The sequence below is a fragment of the Haemorhous mexicanus genome, chromosome 2 (genome assembly GCF_027477595.1).
Source record: "Haemorhous mexicanus isolate bHaeMex1 chromosome 2, bHaeMex1.pri, whole genome shotgun sequence".
Taxonomy (NCBI): Eukaryota; Metazoa; Chordata; class Aves; order Passeriformes; family Fringillidae; genus Haemorhous; species Haemorhous mexicanus.
The window spans coordinates 117,460,002-117,485,169 of NC_082342.1; the positions used below are offsets into that span (position 1 = coordinate 117,460,002).

Genomic DNA, 25,168 nt, shown 5'->3' on the forward strand with positions numbered 1-25,168 from the left:
TTCCTCAATCACACCAGACTTTATTTTGCCATATAAATCTGAAGTTGTTTTCCCACAAGGGGTCACCGTAGATTAGCCTCACTACAGGTCTTCATCAAGAGAATTTATGTTCTCACGTTTTAAGCTACAAAGAAAACATTCAGATTCTCAAAGCAGTACTAAAAACATCGATTGAAGCACATAGCTTTGTAATAAAATGGATCCAGTGAAAGAAAACTGCAAAGCAACAACTAATTTTAGAAGTTGCATAAAAACCCAAACCAAATTAAGCAAAACAAACAAAACCCAACCAACCAAAAAAAAAAAAAAAAATCACAACCTCCCCCCCTGCCCCCCGAAACTGGAAAATAATTTCTTATTTCTTTTGCTTACCACAAAGATAACTTGGAAGATTCCAAGGACATTTTCTTCATTTCACCTGTGTTTAGTCTCATGCTGTGTACACACCATATTAGGAATTCTCTCTCTCCCAACCACCAGATTGTACAACCAAGAAACCTTGTGTGTTAAGGACATCATTTTAGCTCTGAATTTAAAGAGTGTTTAGGGTTGAATCTGTGCTCATGGGGTCCCAGGAAAGCCAAAAGCAGAGTCCTTGGGAATAGGAGAGCTTGTCCTTGCCCTTCCATTATTAAGACTGAGATGGTTTCAATGGGTTCCTGGGTGTGCTGCCTGTTCTTTCTGTTCATGTCCTTTCTGTTCAATTGACTCAAACATGGAGAAGTCTTTATAACTTTAGTACAGTATTTTGTGACCAAGCATTTGTCCTCACCACAAAAGAAAACTTCAGATCCCAAACCCTCTTTTAAACATGCTCTGAAGTTTAATTAATTGCTTTCACTGAAGTAAAATTCATTGGAGTGCATCTGTATAGAGAATAAAAGAAAAGCACAGTGGGATTCTGGTTTGAGTGCTTTAGGAATCTGCCTGTTAAGTATATGTAGCTTGTCAATAGTGTTGTCCATGCACTGTGGGCATCTGATTAGATGCCAAAATTGGGTGGAGCAATAAAATCCATCCCCTGTAAGAGACAGACAGATACTTCCCCCAGCCACATCCTGCTCCCCTCCTGTCACCTGCCTCTAGAGAGCTGCACACACTCATTAAGGATAGGAGCTGGATGGATAATAACAGGATTAGAGTGCCATTAACTAGCTTTCAGCAACATTATTTCTGCAGACCAGAAGGACTGAAAAGCAGAAGGAAATTTCATTGTTATATTATACACAGTGGCAGCACCGTAGGAAAGCGTTAAAGAAAGGATGATGCTGTTAAAGAAATGAGATGATGCTGTACTTACACGTTATTTTTCACAACAGACCCACCCTGACAATACATCTGATGCCATTGGGTGAAGGGAGCGATCTCACATGGTATTTTATTTTGGTATTTTAAAGGAAGACACAGATTCTTAAACCAAGGTGGTGTTTGCAGCCCAATCTAGGATTAATGTATCACAACATTATGGAAAAAAAACCATTGTTATCTCTAGAAAGGTAGAAGAAAATTTGTAATGAAATTTAATATCACTAATACATTAAAAATGACCAGTCTTTTAAGTGGCTTTGCTGATTTTCTTGTATCATACATCCGTTTTTCAGCCAGACCTGTGGGTCACTGCCCTCCCTGCTGGCCACAGAGGAGCCTGGCCACCACCTTCAGAGCTCTGAGCAAACTCATCCCTCATCACACCTGCCTCTCTTGGCTGACAGCAAGTGTGTGCTGGGCTGACACATGGAGAAGTAGCCAAGCCACAGTCCTCTTAGCACTGCAGTGGCATCCTGCTTCCACTGATCAAGAAAAGGTTGTGGTGACATTTGGTGTTTTTATCTTTTTCTAGGACTGCAGCTGTAGTCCCATCTCCTGAGCTTGAGTCCTGTACCCTTGCTCATTAAAGAGCTCCTGTCTTGGCCCTGGGACATTTGACTTTCACTGTAAAATTGCAGCACTGTCAGAAAACTGAGAGCTCAAGCAACTCCACCAGAGCTGGAAAGTCAGAATGAATCATTGCAGCTGCACAGCTGAGATAACAAAATCTCTACACCCACAGATAAAGCTGCCTGTCAGACACTTCTCAGCCCCAGAGCTGCAGTGTTGGATGGGCTCCTCTGCATGCCCCCATGGCTAATGGCATGCAGGGAGATGTCACATAGGAGCAGGTAGAGAGGAGTGAAAATGAAAACATTTTTAGCCATGCTCTGAGAGAAACATTATCATTTTTTCCTTTCATTGTACTTTCCTGGAGGCAGTTATCTGATAAGCAGAGAGTCAAAGCAGGAGAAAAACAGACAGTGGAAAGGCATGTTCCTGTTTGTGCATAAAATTTCAGGGCTACATTCTGTTAATTAAACACATGTAAAGAAGAGCTGCAGAAACCTTCCAGATGATCCACTGGGAAGGTGGGTCACCATTAATAAATTTGGCACAAACCAGCAGAAAAAAAAGCTGTTGTGCTGCAAGTGCTACCTCAGGAAGGATTCAGAGTTAAAGCTGCTCATGTCACAGTTTTGTCACCAGTACAGTAACACAGGCCATCTTTCCTTGTCCCAGAAACAGTAAAGCAACCAGTTCATTTCCCTTCAAAAAGAAATAATTTTGATCCTTTTTGCAATATGCATCACTTGAGAATTGCTGGATGAAGAGCTGATGTGATAGAAAATGGACTCCCTTCATAGAAGAGGTGAATAAAGAGTCAGTGTGGTATTTGCTCTCACAGAACTGATGGAGTGAACAGGAAACACAGTGGCTTTAGCTAGAGCTGGTCTCCTCTTCGGGTAGGAGTTGACTTTTTTCAGTCCCAGTTTTTCTGTTGTCTGAAAATATCCAAGTGACTAAAGAAGGGGGAAAAAAGGAATTCTTGCTGGGTGTAGTTCAGTCTTAAAAATACAGCATTGTTTACTTCAGTGCTCTTGGAATGGAGTTTATAATCAGGTAGTTATATATATCTATATTTATTAAACATTTTTATGCTCAGGAAAGATTAAAAGGTGCTTTTCTCACTACCACCAGAAGTGTTATTTCTCACTTGAGCACCATCTCTCAAGTCCATTCTTCTCAGTCAGCAGAATAAAAACAAAATCCGGGCACCAAACTCAGAAGTGTTTTTCTGTGCTTTGACAGCTCAGAGAGGGCATTTCCCACCTTCTGTGTGTCTTCTGGATGAATCATTGGACTGTGATGAACCATAACCTGCGTTTGGCTCCTTTTTGACTACTGCAAAGGCAGAGATGGCCTTTTAATCTTCCATGATAGTATTTCTCCAGTTAAATGCTGCGTTTGCTCCATGAGTTAATGTCTTCACTGGTGGGTTGACCATCTGCCATTTGTTCTCCTCTTTCTGCTCTTCACAGAAACACATGCCCAGGGCAGGGATCTGAGAAGGAAGTTACCAGCAGGGTCATTGCTTTAACACGAAGGAGGGGCTTTGCTACAGAAAAGAGCAGCCCCTGATATTCTGTCACTTCTGAAATGAACTAAAACCAGGCTGGAAGCCTGAGGGGTGAAAGCTGAACTTGTGTCACTCGACATTCATACCTAGGCAAGCTGTTCCTGTGCCTCACCCTCTTCCACAGTAAAGAATTTCTTCCTAGTATCCAATCTAAACCTACTCCCTGTCAGTTTGAAGCCATTGCCTCCTGTCCTGTAACTCCAGGCTCTTGAGAAGTTTCTCTCCATCTTTCTTGTAGGCTCCCTTCAGGTACTGGAAGGCTGCAATTAGGTCACCCCAAAGCCTTCTCTTCCCACTTTGAAAGGAAGGAGACTAGCTCCAAGTGGGGAGGTTTCCAAATGTGCCTCATGTCTGTAGGTATTACATGGCATTGACTTTCCAAAAGAAAATGTTCTCCAAAGACTTAGCTACCAGTCACATACAAAGCCCCCAGAATAAAATCCTTCTCTTTACCTCCAGTGCTTTGCTAAACCTGTGTGAGACCCCTTTGGAATGAGAGAGCTGATGTCACAGCTGCTGGCAGGCTGTTACACGTCTAGCTGCATAAGCAGTCTCCTTATTAAAAACACAATGAAGCAGCCCAAAGGCTTCCTGATGGAATGAAATCCTCTCACCTTCTGTACCATCTGGGCAAAGTCTCTGCTGTCTCTGCTGGGGAGCCCTGTGAGTGCTCTGGTGAGAGGTGCCAAGGAGGAGCCATGGCCCACGATGAGGATGACACCTGGCACAGCAGGAAAAGCAAAGAACCATGGTAAGGGAGCTGCAGCACTGCCACATTCTCCATCAGCAGATGGGGATGAGGTGGCTTTGGGGCTGTTCATCTTTGCAGACCTCTTTGATAATGTGGCAGAGCGTGTTGTGATGGGCAGAAAATATCTGGTGTGTTGAGCATGCCAGCTACTGAGAAGGCATTTATGAGGGAAAGAGAAAAAAAGCTTTCCACAAAAGCTTATTATCTTTTTTATCTTTTGCTGAGGTATATCCTGATGTAGAAAGATGAAGAAAAGCATATTTTGCAATTTAGTACTCTACTGTCTCAGTTTTATTTTACTTTTTTCATTTCTATTGCATAAACTGCATTTATGTTACTTCAGTGTAGCCCAGGGCAAGCACTGAATCTACCTTAAGCTCTGTGCAGTGCCAACAGCTCACATGAAATGTGTTTCTGTTGGCAAATCTCTGCCAGTTCCTCTTACTGCAAGGGTCTGACAGAATATTCAAAGACCTGAAACCTCTACCTTTGCAGGGACAGGCACTGATGATCTGTTTTATCACTGCAGAGCTCCTGCTGACATAGTCTTCAAAACTTTCCGAAGGCACCAGAGAGGAGAGTGGGAAGTTACCCCTGACAATAAAATCACAAATACATGTTAATCTACATGAATACACTCTTAGCAGCATTGAATGACTACACCAGAGAAAAGGCACTTAGCTAAAAAGTTTATCTACTGGCTTGGCTGACACACAGTTACCTCTGCTTGTCTGAAGCATTAGCTTCTCTCTGAGTAATTTCCATTAAATTTCATGGCTAAGTCTCATAGCTCATAAAGCACCTCATACAGGGAAAACCAGGCTTCAATAAAACTTGAAGTTTACAGTGGAGATTATTTAAAGCAGGATTTGTGCCTAAGAAAAGCTTTGAGCAATTCTGGCAGCAAGGACAACTGCCCAGACATGAGCTGCAGAGCTGCCTGGGTCTTCCAATCCTGACTGAGTTCAAACAAAGGAGAGACAATAATGAGACAATAATTAGAATGCTTGCAAGATTTGGTACCTCAGCATCAATCTCCTCAATAAACCAAGTAAATAAAAATCTATATTGCATGAGGCTTATCTGCAATGCTGGCCAAAAGGATAGTGAAGACTTCCACTGCTAGAGTTTAAAAAAAAAGGTGTTTCTAGGGACAGAAATCACAATGCATCACTCCAAAATATCTGAGCTCTTCTTTGAAGACCTTATTTCTTTTTTATACCAAGGCTTTTGAGGCACCCAAAACAGCTAGGAGCCAGACCTTCACACTGCTGTGAATCAGGGCAGCCTCAGAGGTCTGGTGGAGCTTGGGTGATGGACAGCATTTGCAGGGGTGGAATTGGTAAAACCAGACCCTGCTGTCCCATGAGCTCAGTAGTAGACTGAATCTTGCCAATGAATTTTTTTGTGCTGACACTTAATTTTATATCTGGTTTTTACTGATACCCTTTGCTGATGATTCTTTAAGTGATCTCACTAATTCATAACAGCTGGCACCCAAGGATTTTTTTAGCCCTGCATGTGATGGGAAGAAACTGGTATTCTGTGTGCAAGTTTATAGCTCATCCACCCTGTTTTTGCCTGGACCTGAGTGAGCTGTGAGGGGCCTAAACAGTGTAGTTAACATTGCCTTAGAGATTCCCTTCTGAACCTCCCACTGCTGTGCATTTGCACAGTTTCTTTTGAGGCAAGTGATTTTGGACCAAAAAAAAAAAAAAAAACCCCTAGAGAGTAGTCTGTTAGTGAAGAACACACCAGAAATACCTGTGCTCCAAAAGAAGAAGGATTTTGGAGACTTTATGCTGTCTCAAACAAAGATACATCCTTGGCTGTAAGGAATGTGTTAAGACATGAGATGTTTCCTTTCCCCCTTTTTTGAATATGTGGGAAATCCCAGAGACAGCTGAGTAATTTCCTGGATCTGGCTGTGCACTGCAAACACTGAGCAGCCTGGTTTGTGAACAAGATGAGGAGTTAGACTGAATTGGAGGTTTATCATTTCCTGCCAGGCTGTGGTTTGCTAGCGCTCAGAAAAGGCTTCGACCCTCACCCTGCCAAGTTATAAGGGCTCCAAAAAGTCCTTGCTGAGCACAGTATTAATCTTTGAGCAACTTAAAATGATGCCAGAAACATCAATTAAACTGAAATGCTCTTATCTTGCCTGTCCCCAAAATCTCTTGCTGCTGCCCTGCAGACCCTCAGCCAAGGGCTGACTGACCTTATATAACGTCACATTTCATTGTCACTGAAAATCAGGTTATTCTTCACATTTCCAAAGTGTTTTTCACATCAACCAAAGATAAAAGCAAAGCTCCTGGGACTAGACATTAATGCCCATAATGTCAAGGCAGCACCAGAGGAGGGCTGGTCCCATGCACAAGACATTTGTGCTAGTGCACCCATGAGCTGGTGACAGCATATCTTCTTTCTATATCCTATTTTGATCTGAATTTGATCAGCATCACCCTATCTTTGCGGCTTTTGTAATGATTTGTGACACATAAAAGGACAAGATATCTCAGGGAAAAACCCCACAGCTTTATCAGCCAGACACAGAGTAGTTACCTGTAACTTGTGTCTATGTCGTAAGATGCCTCCACCAGCTCTGCCACAGTCATGAATTTAGGGATTGCTCTGCTTGCTTCCCACTTGGTCCATTCAAACAGTCCTGGTTCCACCCTGATTCTGACTTTTTGATTTAATTTAAGCCCTGCAAGAACAAGAAATAGATCTTAGGAAACAGGTACACTCGAAGTGCTACATTCAGGCTATACATTCTGCGTGGTATGCTGCTGTACTTTTATTAGTGAAAATTAATTACTTATTATCAACAAACTGATTAAAGAAAGCCACCATTATATTCTTGTATGATTAACATAAAGGGACTGCAAATTATTATCATCATCATTATGATAATCATAATTTTGAAGCTCTCTTGTGATGCTCTGCTAGAGGGAAAAAACTCAATTTTGTAATGTTGCAATCTAAATAAACTCCCACCAGGAAATATTTTTTACCATTTTTATATAGCATTTTGCTCCTCAGTAAGGCAGTAAACTGTCCAAATTGTCCAGTATTAGAAATTGAATTCTCTTGTCAAAAGAAATATTTTATTTTGAGTATTCTCAAGACAGGTTACTCCATGGCAGTGAATGCATTCTGATGTAAACATGGTAATGAACTGTGAACTTGCTGAAAGGAACAGGAGATGGAAAAAGAAGAGAGGGAGAAGAAAGGAAGGGAAAGATGTTCTGCAAAATGAAGGATTAAAATAGTTTGGTTTGCAAAAGAAAATATGGAAGCAGTCTTCCCTGATCCACAATCAGATCCTTCAGAGCTCTGGAAACATCTGATACTTGCGTCAAACTATTTTCTGGAAGAGGTGGCAGTGGTGATTTGATGAGCAGCTACTAATGCTGAATTCCAGCAGATATGAAACACCTCTGCTTTATATAACATGAGATTCCACTCTAACTAGGAAGGCCCAGAGTTACCTTGATATATCCCACAGAATGCACACACACCAGCAGGTCCATTCTAACTAGGCAAGCCCAGAGTTACCCAGATATATCCCACAGAATGCACACACACCAGCAGGTCCATTCTAACTAGGGAAGGCCAGAGTTACCCTGATATATCCCACAGAATGCACACACACCAGCAGGTCCATTCTAACTAGGCAAGCCCAGAGTTACCCTGATATATCCCACAGAATGCACACACACCAGCAGGTCCATTCTAACTAGGGAAGGCCAGAGTTACCCTGATATATCCCACAGAATGCACACACACCAGCAGGTCCATTCTAACTAGGCAAGCCCAGAGTTACCCTGATATATCCCACAGAATGCACACACACCAGCAGGTCCATTCTAACTAGGGAAGCCCAGAGTTACCCAGATATATCCCACAGAATGCACACACACCAGCAGGTTTGTTGCTGCCTGTCTTACCAGCAGTCAAAACCATCTCGTCTTGCCTGCTTAAAGAAAACCACAAACAACCACAAAGTTGTGCATCTTCCTTAATTGCTCATGTCAGAGGCTTCACAGAGGTTTGGTGAAGATGTTTGCAGTGTGGCAGAAGCACCTGGCAGGTTTTGGTCCCTTACCCTGCAGTACATGCTGAGCTGTCTGCACGCAGCGCAGGGCAGGGGACGAGTACACGTAGCTGACTGTCACCTCCTGGTCCAGCAGAGCTTCCCCTGGATAGCAACAGCAGATTGTGACAGATGAGAGATTACTACAAAACACTTTCTGCAAAAAATACCCCTCAGAGCTTTGCAATTTCATTAACATGGGATATATTGACAGTCCCTTTCTATTCATTTTCCCCACTATCTGCTGATTGAGCTCATTAGAAAGCTCATTCTGGTGGAAACATCTATTCTAAAATGAGTGTTGGAAAGATAATTACAGAAGATTCACCCCAAATCTGCAAACAGCAATTATAGGCATGTAGCTGTCTCCATATATCTGAACCATCAGAGACAAGCAATTGCAGCAGACCAGCACTGTCACAGTCATGCCTCTTGCTCAGGGAGCACAAACAACTTCATCTGGTGAATTGAGTCAGCCTAATCCACACCATCCACCCTCCTGCAGTGAGGTGACCACACTCTGCTGGCCATGGAGCTGCTTCCTCTGGCCAGCCCCTTCACTCCTCACTGTCCACTCAGGGACAACTGCACAAGACATTCATCCCTTGCAGACAAGCAGCAGGGCACAGGTAGTGTTCTGGCTTCTTCCAGGAACTGGCAGAGGGGGTCCCAAGGACAAGTAATCAGCTGTTTTCTCTGTTTTGCTATTTAAGAAGATATTGCAGTGGTTGCCCACAGAGAATTATGGCATCAATTGAGTGCTGGCAGGAAATTTTTCTGCTGCAAGACCAGCATGAGCTTTGGCAGATGATGACAGTCTGCTTCCCAAACCCTTACATTTGCAGGAGGATGATATCCAGCTTACCTATAAGCCTTGACTGGAAAATACCACAGCAAGATAAAGGAGGATCACATTCAAACTGCTTCATGCTGTCTTTCTGCCTCGGCAGGGAGGAGGGAAAGTTCAGATCTGCTCTGTAGTATTTCCCTGAAACAAAGCAGGACATTTTGCTGCTGACAAGGGAGGCAGCAGCTGTGTTGTGGTTGTTTTACAGACAGTCAGTGTCTTACTGATGAAAAACAGCCAGTGCTATTACCTTAAAGGGGGCATGTTTTAAGGTCACAACACTGGCTTGGGAAATTATGTGTCCTAAGAGAACAACCCCTCTTCTTCAAGCTCAGAAGGAGCAAATGGGGAGGAGGAGAGGAAAGAACAGGAAATCAGGAGAATTTGGCTTTGTGGGACTTGAGAGAAACAAAAATTGTCTCCCTATCTATATTCTTTTACTGTTGCCAAAATGACCGAAAAAAACCCATTTCCACTGAATCAAAATGAAAACAATTGATTACTGATTATACAGCTATATGGTACCACCCTCCTTATCTGCTGTGAATTCCATGCCTTAAAGATGGGAAATCTCCAGCAGAGCAAGGCAGACTTTCAACATAAACCTCTCACTTGTGAGCTCCCACCTTCTTGTCCCCCTCCTTCCTCCTGACACACATTTCCCTGTTTTGGGTCAGTTTTCTTCACCTGAAAACATACCTTTTTCTTTTTATTTTTTGAGGGTGAGAGAGGAAATTCAGATTTTAATTTAGGTCAGCTCTGACAATTCATTTCCACCACAGATTGCCCAGGTTGTACTAGTGACGTAGTGTGACTCCGATCAAGAGCCCAGAATTCTGACTCAGGCCCAGAAAGGTGGAGGGGCCTGACAAGAACCACGTAATGAGAGGTGATGAGGGTGCTCCTGTGATTTGTTCATGTACACTGAGACACACTTCCATCAGCAGCACAAGAGGTTTTTTTTATCTGAATTTAGGGAGCATAAACATGAAGGACTTTAGGGCATTGTGACCTGGTTATGTGCAGGTTGAAGCAGCGCTGTGCCTGACTTGCACTGTTATCATTTACACAAAGATTGAATCTCTTCTACCCATTACTGGGGTTAATTTGGTTTGGTCCTGGTTTGTGAAGATCCTCCTGTTACCTTACTCACCATCTGCAGTCAGGCACTGCTGAAGCCAAGACTTGCCAAAGACCTGATCCACTCTTTCCCCGTGGCGCATCACCAGCACCCCTCTCCTCAGGGCAGCGTTCTGGGAAAAGGGAGTTTCATAAGGATGTTATCTACAACCTGCAGGAAAAGCCTGGATTCCTGGAGAAGAGACAGCACAATAGATCCTGTCCTTAGGACAGTGATAAGCCTGACTGGTTCTCCACTGAAAGCAAATGAAAGAGAATCATAAAATTATTAAGGTTGGAAAAGACCTTCAGGATTTTTGAGTCCAACCTTTGACTGACCAGCATGTTGTCAGCTCAAGCACAGCACTGAGTGCCACATCCAGCTGTTTCTTGTACACTTCCAGGTTTGTTGACTCAACACCTCTCTGAGAAGTCTGTTCGATGCTTAACCATCCTTTCAGTGGAAAAATTCTTCCTGATATCCAGCCTGAACCTCCCCTGGTGTGGCTTAAGGCCACTTCTTTTTGTGGTCACATTCCTGACCATCATGGGCTACAGGGTCTAATTCTGTGTTAGCACAAGTGAAAGGCAGTGCTGGTAACAGATCTTTTAACCTCAGTGTGGGAAGGAGTCATAACTTTAATTTTATCATATGGGTGATATAAACAAAAAGCAGATAATTAGCTAAGATCTGACTGGTAATGCCCTTTTCTACACCAGGACTAACACTAAGCTTCTTCTTTTCCTAGTGAAAATACTACTTCTACATTTTCACTACTGTGTGGCCAAATCAACAGTGAACCCAGATCTCCTACAAGGTCACTTTTTTTTACTCAGACTGCATGGAATTACAAATAAATTTGAAGTAGTCTGGGGTTAGTATACAATGCACATTAAATGCAAATGAGAAGAAGATAAGGAGAAACAGGTCAAAGGTTTTAAAACTTTAAAACAGTGTTACTGTGTAAAACAGCCCTGTTAACAGTGCTGCAGCACTGAATTAAGTGCTCTGCATCTTCAGCAACAGAAAAGGGAACTCTTAAAAAGTTGTTTGAGGTTGATATTCATGCATTTTGTTAAATACTTGCAATTCTGCCATGAAACACCCATCAACTGCCACAAGATCAGAGTATAAACCCAAGGTTTTGTGGTCTTCCTCTTCTTGAGAGGAACCCAGAGACCAGGGAAACTCTAGACTGGAGATGTGCCCTTCTGCAAAACATGTTTCTCAGGCCAAGCCTTGGCTCTGCCACAGATCTGACCTGGATAAGAGAGGTCAAGAGCCAGAAGAAGGATGTGTGACTTATTCAGAAAGTTCTTTCAGTCATACAGATGGTGTCCTGGAGGCCCCAGGATGGAAATTCCCTCAAGGTGCCCTCAGTTCCTCTGAAGTTAGCACAAACCAGGCCAGGGTTATTGCCCAGCACAGCAGGAGAGAGGCTGTGGGCCCAGCAAGCTAAAGGGGTTTCTGAGACATATCTGTGCTGAAAATGCATTTTGGCATCTCTGACAGAGCCAAAAAGGCAACACAGGTGCAAATGTGCTGTAGAAAAAAAATCAGATTCCTTATTTGTTTTGCTCTTCCTACCAGAAGATCAGTAGACATGGGGAAAATTGATACATGTAGATTTTGGACCTGGGTGAGAAATGTGATCCTACCAGTGCTGTGAATCATTCCAGCTAGCTGTTCTGTGCAGTTATCTGCACTAGCTACATATCTAAAAATAAAGAAGAAAATTGAACATTTAAATGTCATCTGGGGCCATGGAAACCTCCAAGATGACATCTATAGAATCCAGATGTAAGAGCAGCTGTGAACAGTGAGACTAATTCTGATTTATTTACTGTGCCTGAAGCCATGTGGAAGTCAGGGGAGGTTGTGCCTGTGTCTCACCTGTCAGACTTGTCTCCTTACCCACTGAGGCTGTGCTCAGAGAAACCTGAGCAGAGAACTCATGTTGTGCTACTCTGACAGGAACAGGGAAAGATTCATGAAAGACAAATGTGATATACATCATCTACATTACAGAAAAATGTATGAGGTATGATACAATACAGTAAGAGTGTGTATGTACATATAAATGTACAATATAATAAATAAAACACTGCGTATAAATGTACAATTAAACATGAAAATATGAGGGAGGAAAAGGAAGATACTACTAAATTTACTAAATGCCATTAATTAATAGCATATCTGCCAACACATGTGGCAAAGATGAGAAATGGAAAAAACAATTACCTGAAGAGAAAGAACATTGGTTACACTCCTTGACATACTGAGATTATGGGCTTCTCCATTTGGCTTTACATTGGGTTCCTTTTCTGTTTTGGTGAAGGATCTTGAAGCTGTGTCAAAAACATATTCCCTGTAGAAGAAGCAGAAGCAACACATGCCCACAAATAGAAGAGACTTTTGAGTCATGATGCCTTTTACAGAATCAGCAAGTCAGGATTCATGTTCCATTCAATACGTTTTACACACTTGCAAATTCACTTCATAGCTTTGCTGTTCATTTAGAATATGCCCCATAAAAATGATGTTAAAATATGAGGATGGTGTATTTTGAGTGTAACCCTGCCTAAGTGGAACCTTCAAGCAGGAAATAACTACCTGGTGGCCTCCTCCCTTTCTCTGAGACGTCAAGAAGTGCACCAAAACTTAGAAAAATCAGCTCTAATCTACAAGTAGCATCAGCTGTGCTGCAGAATGTCAGCTGCAGAATGAAGAGCAGGAAGCCAGACAGGTGCCTTCTGATGCAGGGCACATCAACAAGATAAGGGTGGTGCCAAGGTGGTGGAGCAACCTTTGTGCGGTTTCATTTCAAGCTAACTTTACAAGCCCTTGAAATGAGGAGAAAAAAAAGAAGAGAGCAGAGAGCCAGGCTGAAGGCTGAGCCTGCCCTGGCAAAATGTGCTCTTTCAAAATTCATTAGGGTGTTCAGGTTCTTCAAGAGCGAGCAGGGGTCATCCCTGGAGCGGCTGAACTTCTGAACTCTGCGTGCCCACAGGTGTGAGTCCTGTCTCTTCTCTCTCAGAAGATGTCCCAGCATCCCACCCAGACCCTCAGGATTCCCAGCAAGGAGGAGCTGCCAAGCAAAGGCACAGCCATGAACCCCCAAATTACCTGTGCTTGACCCAGGTGTCTGACTCGTGGGCTCTCTCGGTGTAGTTCTCGGGCAGGAAGCCCCTGCAGCCGGTGCGGTGCGAGGTGCCGATCACCCAGCCCTCGCCAGCCTCGCTCTGCTGCCTTGGATCCACGTAGATCAAGTCCCCAGCATTGATCATCAGCTCATCAATGTTCTGGGGCTTGTACTGGAAGAGGGCCCTCAGCCTCTGTGGGGACACACAGCAGGGTCAGGGTGTGCCCCGTGCTGCAGCTGCTCAGGGGGTGGCTGTTTGCCTCTCCTGGATGCAGAACCAGCTCTGTTTTCCACTCTGCAGCCTGCTCTGTAGTGGCACTTTGGCAGAGGAAAAGTGCGGGGGTTTTGGAAAGAATTCCAGATGGGACCTCTTGAGTTTTTTAGATGATGTGAATTTATTTTTCTTCTACATAGGCAGGAAAGGTGAGTTCGGCTCACATCTTTACTGTATGGTTCAGAAGGTCACAGGACCCCTAGATACAAGACCTTTTAAGGATTTGCTGACCAGTAAAAAACTGCCAACAAGGATATTTATGTTTTTGACCCAATTCTTAAATATATATTCTTATGGACCCATGTTACAGTGTAAGCTTTCTTAGCCAATCATGTTATGACACACAAAGCTACAGTACTACATTCTAAACTTCTTGTTTACATCTCTAACTACTTTTATTTTTCTAGATCTTACACTCTAAAACTCTAAACTTTCTTCTACTTAATGTCTCTCTGCTTTAAACTGTAAATCCACATTCTCACTTCTAGCACCTGTGTTTGAAAGTCTTTTCCAAGGTATCAGATCAAATCCTGTGTTTAATTCTAAGCTTTGGCTTCCAGGCCCAAAGTTCTGAGAGTTCCCTGCATTTCAGATTCCAACAGAAAAGGAAGACACTACCACACTAACACTTATGATATGTTTAAAAACAGTCACTTGGTTTTCACAAAAATACTTTTTTTCCCCCCTCTAACTGCTTTTATTTGAAAGCAAACATAGATCTGACCTATTTTTGTGATTGCTTGCAGCTCTCCTGAGTGTGACTAAAATCCAACACGAGACTTGTGACAAAGTGATTTACTGATCTGACAAAAAGCTGTTGAACATTCCGTAATTTAAATTTGGAAATGAGAACTGAAAGAATGTTGACTGGTTTCAACTAAGAGTCTGCTAAGCAAAAAATCATCAGTGAGAACTGACCCCTGCTCACAGCTGCAGTTTTCATCATGGCTGTAACAATCAAGAAAACTAATTTTGCTGAAGGGAATTTTGCTGCAAAAATTGTAAACTGACAAATCCTCGAAAATATTAAAGGATCATTATTTCCTGTCCCTTATTTTATCATGTCATGGTAAGATTAGCTTTTTTTTCCTGGGGTTTGGAATTATATTTTGAGACATGTAGGTCAAGCAACCTACCAAAATAAAGGTCTTATCTACTAATTCAGGAGTGCAGTTTTTCAGCCCAAAATGGCATTGGAAACAACCATGCTCTTTGAAACACTCTGCTGAGCAGGAAAAGATTTTCTCAAGAATGGAAAAGGCAAGAAGACTGTAGCATAGAAAATGAAAGGCTCAGGAGATGAAATAAATCTGATTCCAGTACCTGGTAATGCACAAAACGCATGTCCCGTGAATAGAGAGCAGCCACCCACTGGCAGGGCTCCCCTGGGTTAATGCATTTGGCCAGCTGTTCCAAAGTCTTCTGGTGGTGAGGATAAAACCTGTGAGCCAAGGTAAGGTGGAACTGCTTCAAGGAGGGCTTCACATGGCAGTCTAGGGATGAAACAATCACAGCACAACATAAGAACAAGGTTGTTTAAAGCTCCTCTTGTTTTATCCTACATAATCTGCATGATGTAGGAAATACCACAGAAACTAGTGGTAGAGCAGATCTAATGAATAATGGTCTTGATGGGTGTCATGGTTTTAATCACACCAAAATCATTCACAAATGTGGACTGAATTTGCTTCCTGGCTCTGTGAGGAAAAGAAATGATCATGGTTGGATTTCCTCTCACAGCCTGAGGTGTACTGAACTCATTTCTCCCAGACAAAGCTGTGGTGGGGCTGTGCCCCTTCAGTTTCCCTTGGAGAAGGTATTGGGCCGTATTCCTAGGGATGCAGCCAGGCCATCAAGCTGCCACAGCACCATGAGGGTGGAGATCTGGGATGTGTTATGTCCTTGCCCATCTTGGATATCCTGATCAATCACCTGCCAAGTTGCACACAAGATCATTTCAGCTTCTAGGCAAAAGTGCTGTGCCTTCAAAGAATAAAACATGTTCCTCTGGCTACTCTGCTTGCAAATCTGTAGGAGCAAAGGCTGTTAGCTGGCAGGAAAACATCATCTAAGCTCCCCTGGAGACACAGGGAATGTTTTCAGTACTGTGGCTACACATTTGTGCTACAACCCTCCCATTTTCCCTTTGGTGTTGGTCCTACCTGCCAGGGCTGAAGCCTCTGATGAGAATGCCACAGCAAAGTCTTTGAGGATATTTGCCTGGCTGTCATCAATGAAGAAGCCAAGGTAGCTGGGAGATGCATGTAGTGTTAGGGAAACGGATGGTGGAAAGCTCTGGGAAAACCTGTCACCCACTTGCTTTAGGATGTCATACAATAATTCCACTTTCTGGTCTTCACACTGAAAGAAAACAGAGGAGGAGCGGGCTTTACCCACCAGCTCACAGACAGTGTTGAAGCCTCTGTCATACAGTACTGCCAGAAAACTTTGGGGCTATAAACTTCCTGAGAAACACAAAATACCTAGGAATTTGTCTGAAATTCCTGGCGTTAAACCCAGCAGTATTTGGCAGCTGGATCAGCACAATGTCCTGGTTCTATACCAGGAGGTGGAGCCTTCAACCCAAGGTTTATCTAGCTTGGGTAGGAAAAAGCCAAAATATTTTACCATCTGTCAGGTGTGCAGGAATCAGTCTGAAATGAGACAGGGATCATGATTTCCTTCTTCAATTCTAAGAGCAATTTGTGTTATCTTACAGTCCTTTACTGAGATGTGCAAGGTGAGGGTTGCAGTGCAGTCGTCTCTTCCAGACAGGCCTTTAAACTTAATGCCTCCCAAGAGCATGGCATTCATTATTAATGAATGATTTTTGTTCTGTATAATTGTGTTCAATGGTCACAGGGCACCACTCAGTATTTTGCAACAAAATAGTCTTATTTTCACTGTCTCTACTTTTTGGCATGGCTGTGATGACCCATCCTTAGGGGGAAGGAAGCACTTAATGGTTTAACACGAAAGTGTGATGAACAAAGTAATTTTTGTCCAGCTGCTCTAGCCCAAGCCTGTTTCAGCACATCCCAGACACAGCTGATGTTCGTGTCAACATGCTAAAACTGGATTCCAGGAGGCTCCAGAGTTTTTTCCAGACCAGTCCAGTGCTGGACTGGACATCACAAAAGATTTCACAAAATCTTCAGCTTCAATAAAAAGAGTAAAATCTGGGACATACCACCACAGCAGTGACCAGCTGATGGGGCTCTCTTGGGAAGGCAAATCTTTTCCTGAGATTCCCACAGGCTTGTACCAAAGCTGTCTGCATCCTAGGATAAAATAACACTATCCCTGCTGCCCTGGCTGGGAAGGTTTATCATCCTAAATCCATGCAGCAATGGGCACATGGAAGCCTGACAGCAGCTGGACTGCACAGGGCTGCTCTAGATGGATCTACCAAAATGGCACTGGAAACAACCATGTTCTTTGAAACACTGTGCTGAGCAGGCAGAGATTTTCTTAAAGATGGCAAAGGCAAGATGATTGTAACAAAGCAAATGGAAGGCTCAGGAAATGAAACAACAAATGACTCCAGTACCTGCTACCAGCTACCCAAAAACATCCTACTCAAGCATTAGCTGTGACCCAAACATTGAGCATCACTCAAACATTCAGCATCACTCAAACATTCAGCATCACTCAGACATTAAGCAATGTGCCTGGGCCTGGGTCATGTCATTTGATCACCAACAAGTTCTGGGGTCAGACAACAGCAGGTGGCCCAGTTTCACCAAATATCACCCGGCTGAAATCCGACCCTTGCACTCTCCTTGCCTCACCGTGAAGAAGTCGCAGAGGGTGACGTGTGGGAAGACCTCGTGGGCTCTGTTCTTGCCGCACTGGCGCTTGCTCTCCCTCCAGAAGTCCTGCAGGCGGCTGTGCAGGCGGCCCCGGGGGCACAAGTAAAGGGCATATTCCTGGGGGATTGGGTCATCCAGGGAGGGGTCGTTGCAGTGGGAATGAAGCCTGAAATCAAGAGTGTAACGCTGAGAGTGAGTGTGTGCACCGCTCTGGTTTCCTGCGGCTGAAGGGCTCTATAGCAGAGATCAGAAAAAGGAAATACAGTTTTATTGTCTTTCAAATTAACAGCTGAAGTTAAAGCTCAGCTTTCTCTCTGCAGCACTAAATAACTGAGAAATTTTTTTTTCAGCTTATTTTTTGACTACTTTTCATTTTGTCAAGTGTCTTTACTTCTGTCAGTGTCAGCCAGCTGTGCAGCAGGGACAGTGTTAGCCTAGGATGCAGACAGCTTTGGTACAAATTTGTGGAAATCTCAGGAAAATAAGAGAAAACAAAAAATAGCTTTTTAGGGTTTGGGGTGGTTTTTCCCCTTTTTCATTACTGGAAACAGAGAGCTGGAGGAGGAAAAAGGCAATGGGTGGAAGGTGTTGAGGAATGACAAAATTAAAACCAGCTGAAGATTAAAAAACCACTCAGAATGAGCCTTTTTATTCAGCCCTAAGAAAAGCCAGAAAGGCAAATCAGAAACACGCAAGGAAAGGTCAGAAATTTATATGCCATGTGATGATATTGTTCACCATGTCTTTCACATGATGCATGTTTGTCTTTGCAGCTATTGGGAAGTGTGGCAGCATCCCTGAAAAAAATTATTTGGAAAGGAGATGTCATTCTCAAATGCCTCCTCTGGATTTTTACAAAAGAAAAGGAAATAGAAGAAAAATGAAAAAAGCAACTGAACCAAGGAAAAAAGGGGGGAAAAAAAGCAAAAGAAACTACAAGGAAATACTGTATTTAATGCGAAGGTGAATTAAAACAACAACAAAAAAAACCAGATATCAGCACATAAATGACACTCTCACTCTGTGAGAGTCTTGGTAGAGAGGAGAAAACTTTGTGTCATTCAAAACTGAGAAGTGATTTTAATTGTAATAATACCTCCCTCTGACCATCAGCCTTTCACCTTAATTTGTGGTGGGCCTTTCTGTTCCCCACCAGCTGTTGTTTCTGCATGTGTTTCTAAGTGCACTCATGGGTTTACAAAAATTTTCCCTCTTTCCTTGTTCCTTTCTCTCAGGAAACTTAAAGCTGAGGAGGATTTTCTGACCAGACCAGCTGGTCCTGTGAACTGACTCATCAATAAAAGTAAAAGTAGCTGCTTGTTTTTAATTTACCTGGACCTTCTGCAAGTTACCTTGTGTCCCAGAGTAAGTACAAATATAAATATTTCTTTCTCTGAGTGAAATAAATGAAAAAAAAAAATCTTAAATTCAGGTTTGTTTTTTTTTTTTATGGCATCTAACTTCAAATCCAGTGACAGGATGAGCACATCAACAAGGATTTTTAAGCAGCTTTAATGTGAAGGCACACCTTAGAAATCACAGGTACTTACCATTTTACTGCATCTTCTACTGTCTTTTGTCCAGTAGCAACCAAGGCTTTTTGCCTAGAAAAAGCATAAAATTGGTTCCTCAGAATTCCTGAAAGAAAGCTTTTATGCAGTAAAGGCAGTCAGTGACTTTGGTCATCAAATCTATTTTCCAGCACAGGCAGGAGCTTTAGCAAGAAGGCTTTTCCTAGCAAATGTGATTGTTCTTGAAGCCTTCCAGACAGCTTTCTTCTCACTGCAAGTCTTTAATTCTTTGAAGATTGGTAACCTGTCCTCCCCAGGAGATGCCTTTCTTTGTGTTCTGGAGGTGTTTCCTTAGCAGCCTTACTGACTAGATGAATTTCCTTGGAGTTAGATGAACCATCCATCCAAGCACTGTAAGAACAGGGTTTTCTTGGTTCATAGCAAAAAGGGGCTGATTCAAAATGCCAGGGCCAAGCCCACACACTAAAACTAAGCAAAATTAGATTGGGGTTGGAGTCTGGATTGAAGACCCCCAGAGCCAGCAGAGATCCAGATCTAAGCCAGCAACTCAGAAATGAGGGACAAAATCTCTCATTTCTCTCTGTTAATGCCATTTCCGTTCTCTGGGGTAGGATTTGGTTTCCTTTTCTAACCAGAGCTTTCAAAAAGCTACGTGTTTCACATGAGCAAACCTTTGTTCCTGCATACTGGGTGATGGGTGAAGGATTCCAGTGTTCAAGCAGCAGCTGCACTCATGAACCCCATTTCCACCCCTGCACCTGCAAAACTCTCAGACGAAACACGAAGGAGAAGTAGAGAGAGGACACTGGAAGAAAACTACTGAGTTTCTTGGCATCTGCTGATGTTTTTCCTCCTCTTTTGAGGCCACCTTTTCTGGCCACTGGCTCCTGAGGGCCTTGAGTTGTGTTGTCTCCTCCCATTTTTATTCTTCATCCATCCCCATGACACCATCACACATCAGCAGTGTGTGCACTGAGCTGCAGGACTCAGGCTCATCCTTATGTTCCCTCCCAGTCTTCTGTCCTCTCTTCAGTGTAAAAACTACACTTGGGCTTGTTAATAACATTTATATGCAGCCATTGCTGGCTCTTCAGTGGGGGTCAACGGGGAGGAGGACAAACATGAGCCTTTCCACTCAGACTTTACCTTCTACCTCTCCTCTGAGCCCTCCGTCTGCCCCTCTCCTCACTCAGCCTTTTCTGCTGTGCTGTTGGATTAAGCCTTTTTCTGACCCACAGATGGGGCAACTGAGAGGCATTTTAAAAACTTTTATTCCATTTTCAGTCTCATGTGAAGGGTGAGACAATACAGATGTTATAATTCACACCATCACAATCAGAAGACAACTATTTCCTACTTACAATACACTGTGTTTCTTGGCCTATCAGCTTTTGCCACACCATGCTGTAGATGCCTTAAAGCCAATCATCTAAAATTACCCCTCGTGGGTCCTACTCCAATGCATCTTTCACAGTTCTGTTTCTCTAAAATATCTAGTCTGATTTGCAAGGCCATCCTTTGAAACTTATTTCTAGCTCCATTTCTCTCTCAGCAATGTCTGTCCTATTCCAAGGCATTTCTAAGTCAGCATTTCTTGTCTCAAGGTTTGCACACAGATGCGCACTGGGTGAGCCTGCTGTCAGGCTCTGAGAATTCCATACAAATCCATTTCCCACCCTGTGCCTTGTGGAAGTGTCAGTGGCAATGATGCCAGGGTTCAGAACCACTCACTGCACCTCCAAGGGAGTGTTTTACCACCTCATGCCATGCTGCTCTCCCACCTGGGCACAAGCTCTGTACGAACAGCTCTGAAGCTAAAACCGAGCTTGGCTTCAGCTTTTCTTTACAATGAGGCCTTAAAAACTAAATGTAATAAACAAGTGAGACCTGAGGCCATGAGCTGCCATCCTGCTCAGTCCCATCTCGTTGTTCTCTCGTGCTCCCCTCCATATCTGTCCCACCTTTTGTCTCATCACATATGAGGATGTGATTTCCAGCAGGAAATTCCAGTAGGATGATTTCCACCAAGGTTTATAGAGCCCTTAGCACTAGGGGTGTGACTAATCCTGCACTTCCGAGATGAGAAGTCAAAATTGAAAAGTAATGCAAAGAATAAGTTCTGCATACACCAATTTCTCGCAGATAGAGAGATGAATAAACCATTGAGAATCTGTAATGAAAGTAGAATAAAAAAGCATCTACAGTCAGAATAAGCTGGCTCTTCCCTAAAACAGAAACTGCTGGCACTGTTTCTTGTGGAAATGTTTTGATCTTAGGCTAGACTTGACCATCACACATTTGAGTTTTGTTTATTTGGGAAATGTTGCTTTGGCCTGTTGGTTCTACATGGTGAAAAATTTTGAAATACTTCCACCCCGCCTCATATTTCTCAGGCCAGGACGTCTCAAAAGAAATTTTCAGTACTTTCATTCATGGTTTAATTGGGGGACAACAGAGACAGCTAAAAGGTTTTTTAAAAACAATCAAAATTTTGAAGGTCTTAAGGTCAATAACAGAAAATCCAATTTTTTAAATTGCTTTTTGATATTTTGTTATCTTACATCAATTTGCACAGTATTTCTGCTGCTGCTTCTTGATTTAGAACTGGGAAGCACAAAGTCATCTCAGTAACAGCAGAAAGTGTTTTGAAGGGGATTGGAAAAGCATCACATTAAACAGAAAAAAATTCAAAAGTAGCCATTACTTTGGCCTGACCGAAGTTACAATATTAATAGAGAAATTACAATATTAATAGAGAAATCATGAGCCATATTTTCAGCTAAAATTCCACTGTGCATCACTGGGAACAAGGGACTCACAGCTCCCTTGTGAGCTGTGCCCATCGTGTCTGATACTGATTGCTACCACAGCTGTTCCCAAAAAACAGCCCAGCACTTACAAAGGGAACCTCTTCCACTCACTTCATTTTCAGTCAAAAGGTAGAAAGATATTGCTCTTCTTTCCAAAATAATTTTATGAGGCGTTCTTTGATATTTAAATAATAAGATTTATTTTTTGAACAGTTTGAATGAAAACTACTTGCCATCCAGAAATTGGAAAATTCTCTCCAAAACATGCCTGTCCAACATGAGAGATTCTTGGTGGAGGAATGACCAGCATTTTTCTTTTGCATTAACTTGTTTACCTGCCACCAGTTACTCTATCATCCGCTGGAGCTGCCAAGAATAGAGCCTCATTCTTTACTATGACATTTTTTAGGCAGGACATGATTTTTGGAACAAGATCCTGATTCAAGACAGGAAGAAAAATTGACAGACTTAGGGGGCATCTTAAGGAGAAAAAAACAGTTCCCCTGACACCGTCCAGCAGGAGATTTTTGCCAGGCCTGAAAAAAAACCTTTGGCTAGAAATTACACCCATGTTTAATTCCCTTATAATAGGAGTAATAAGGAGAAAAAAATGAAAGAGGATGTATCCCAAGAGCAAACTATGGTCAACTTCTCAACTCATTGAGAAGCCTCTCAAAACTCAGGATATGGAAGAATTTGCACCTTTAAGTTTACACAGTATTTTAAAATATTGGGTATTGAACCAATTTGTTTTGCTCTGTGGGCAATACACGTTATATATGAGAATATATGAAAATATATATCATGATATAGATTTAGATTTACACAGTATTTTAGATTTACACAGTATTTAAAAATATTTGATATTGAGCAGATTGGTTTTACTGTGTGGGCAGTACATGCTATATATGACAATATATGTCATATATCATACTATAGATTTAGATTTACACAGTATTTTAAAGTATTAGCTATTGAGCAGGTTGGTTTTACTCTGTGGGCAGTACACACTATATATTAGAATATATATATATATATATATATATATATAAATATATAAAAAAGAGAATATATATCATACTATAAATTTAGATTCACACCGTATTTTAAAATATTGGCTATTGAGCAGATTGGTTTTGCTGTGTGGGCAATACACACTATATATGAGAATATATAAATGAAATATATATTATATATCATACTATACAAGAGAATTTCATATATGAAATTCAGAGCAAGACAGGTCTGATCCCTGCTTGGGGACATCACCCCCAGGTGCAGCACAATCTCCTAACCAAAAACCCAGGCTGCCTGGCTGGAGATTTTATGGCAAACCCCTCCTATGTTGAATAAATCTCCCAGAGATTCATGATTTGTTGTAGAGCTGAGCACAGTACTCACGCGAGATGGGCTGGGAATCCTTTGGCCAGGAGAGGCTCGAGGAGGGCAGAGGGGCTCCTGCCCCGGGGCTTGCTGGACACCTTTGCATACAGCTGTGCCTCAGCCACCGCCATCTCCGCCCTGTCCTCCCCTCTCCGTGCGCCCACAGCGCTGACACAAACTGGGAGGTGGGAGGAGGGCGTGAAGGAGAGAGGGAGGGAGTCAGAAAATGAAACAGAGAGAGAGAAGGAGGCAGATAAAATGAAAAAAAAAAAAAAGCCAACCTTACACTCCTTGTGATCTTTTCTGACAAAAGCTGACATCCTGTTTTCATAGAATCTGCGCCTCTGAATTTTTGTCGTAGGGTGGCTGAAAAAGCAAAAGTTTTTCCTATCTGCCCTGGCAGAACAAGGTGAGGAGCCCAAAGGTAACCACCACAGTCAGAGTGGGCTTGCTGAAGGGGCTGAGGTGGAATCTTTTATCTTTTCACTATAAACTGCCTCCTGAAAGCCACAATATCCACCTGAGCTGCAACTGCATCAGGGGGGAACAAGTGGGGCTGTCCTGCAGCGTGTGGGAAGTTAGTCTGGAGGCCAAAACTTTCCTTTTTGGGCTCAGTTTTCAAGTCCTCCTGCCCGTATAATATGTGGCTCCTGCTTTGGTCTTCTCAGCCAAAGGCAATGAGCAACCAAACTGTGGAAGATTAAACCCAATGTCATATCCAGACATCACACCCTGAGGCTGAGCTTGGAGCAGCTCTGGGTGGAAGAAGGGAGAAGAACTTGTCCTTTCCAGTGGTGCCAGTCCCATTGTGGGAGCCTTTGCAGAGCTGCCCTGGCTGGTCCCCAGCCCTTCCAGCATGGCCAGAATGGGTAAATTGGTTGGAGACAGTTTTTTCTGTCTTTATTGCAGGTACCAGTGATCCCTCTGGAGGGCAGGACACCTCACCCCATGGACTGAAATGATCACCTGAGCTGCTGGTCACTTGAAATGAGCCCTCATGTTTTCCCCACTTTGGCTGAAGTTCTCCTTGGGACACCTGGCCTGCTAGAGCTGGTTCTCCAGCCATTTGGAGAACCATCAGAACTATCTGAGGCCTGGTGGGGAGGGTGTCCCCATTTCCAGAGAAGGCTGCTAAAAGTGTGACACAGGAAATGATGAAGGATTCTTGATATCATGGCTTAAGTTAACAGGATCATGAGTGTCACTGTCATATTTTCTGGAAAAATCTCTTCACCAGGATTTCTTCTCCTGGGAAGCTGAGCAGCGTCAGAGAAAAATGAAAACAATAATTATCTGATTACTTCTCCTGTGTTTTGCTGCTTTAGAATATGGCTGGAGATTGTTTATCCAACATGTGAATTGTTTTTTACTTAATGACCAATCACCATCAGCTGTGTTGGGACTCTGGAGAGTCGTGAGTTTTCATTAGTACCTTGTTAAGTCTTCAGTAAGTATCCTTTCTCTATTCTTTAGTATAGTTTTAGTATAGCATAATAAAATATAATATAATATAATATAATACAATACAATACAATATAATTATAAATTAACCTTCTAAGAACATGAAGTCATATTCATGATTTCCTTTCTGCCACAGGGGACCCCGAAAATACCACACATGAGGTGGTGTCCTCTCCTTTGGAAGTGCCAATCTCCATTGTGCACAGAAACGGGACTAAAGAGCTTTTCTCATCTCAGCCATATTCCAGGGACATGGGTTTTACCATGGAAAACTTTCATATCCTCCCTGGCCTCTCAGGAGCCTTGTTACACTTACACTCCTGCAGCTTTTTGCATCATCCTTCATTCTCCTCCTTCCCTCCATCCTTCCCTTTGTCAGGAATCTCTCTTCTAAATGAAAACAACCCAGCCAAACCATTATTACTCTCGAGCATTCCTTGCAGCTGAATGTACATTTCCATTTCCTAAATCCCAGAGTACAACTGAGTT

General features: G+C 42.7%; 1 protein-coding gene across 1 annotated transcript; it reads right to left on the minus strand.

Annotated features, from left to right (window-relative positions):
* UBASH3A (ubiquitin associated and SH3 domain containing A) lies at positions 1-23,438 on the minus strand. Its single transcript, XM_059840077.1, has 14 exons — positions 23,237-23,438; positions 19,044-19,097; positions 17,473-17,659; positions 15,844-16,042; positions 15,005-15,174; positions 13,392-13,600; positions 12,507-12,633; positions 10,299-10,398; positions 9,164-9,286; positions 8,311-8,403; positions 6,765-6,909; positions 4,687-4,793; positions 4,063-4,169; positions 1-3,373 (listed from the first exon to the last, which is right to left on the minus strand). Exons 1-14 carry the CDS (start codon positions 23,347-23,349, stop codon positions 3,236-3,238), a joined length of 1,872 nt encoding a protein of 623 aa, XP_059696060.1. The 5' UTR covers positions 23,350-23,438; the 3' UTR covers positions 1-3,235.
* Positions 23,439-25,168: the final 1,730 nt, after the last annotated feature.

What these genes read in the sequence shown, in the direction of transcription:
- UBASH3A (XM_059840077.1), bottom strand. Translation starts at nt 23,349, where the DNA reads ATGGCGGTGGCTGAGGCACAGCTGTATGCAAAGGTGTCCAGCAAGCCC. An exon ending in GACACCTGGGTCAAGCACAG is followed by an intron (nt 12,634 to 13,391) that starts GTAATTTGGGGG and finishes CTTCTTCTACAG; the next exon opens with GGAATATGTTTTTGACACAG. An exon ending in TTGCCCAGATGGTACAGAAG is followed by an intron (nt 3,374 to 4,062) that starts GTGAGAGGATTT and finishes CTTCCTTCTCAG; the next exon opens with ATCCCTGCCCTGGGCATGTG.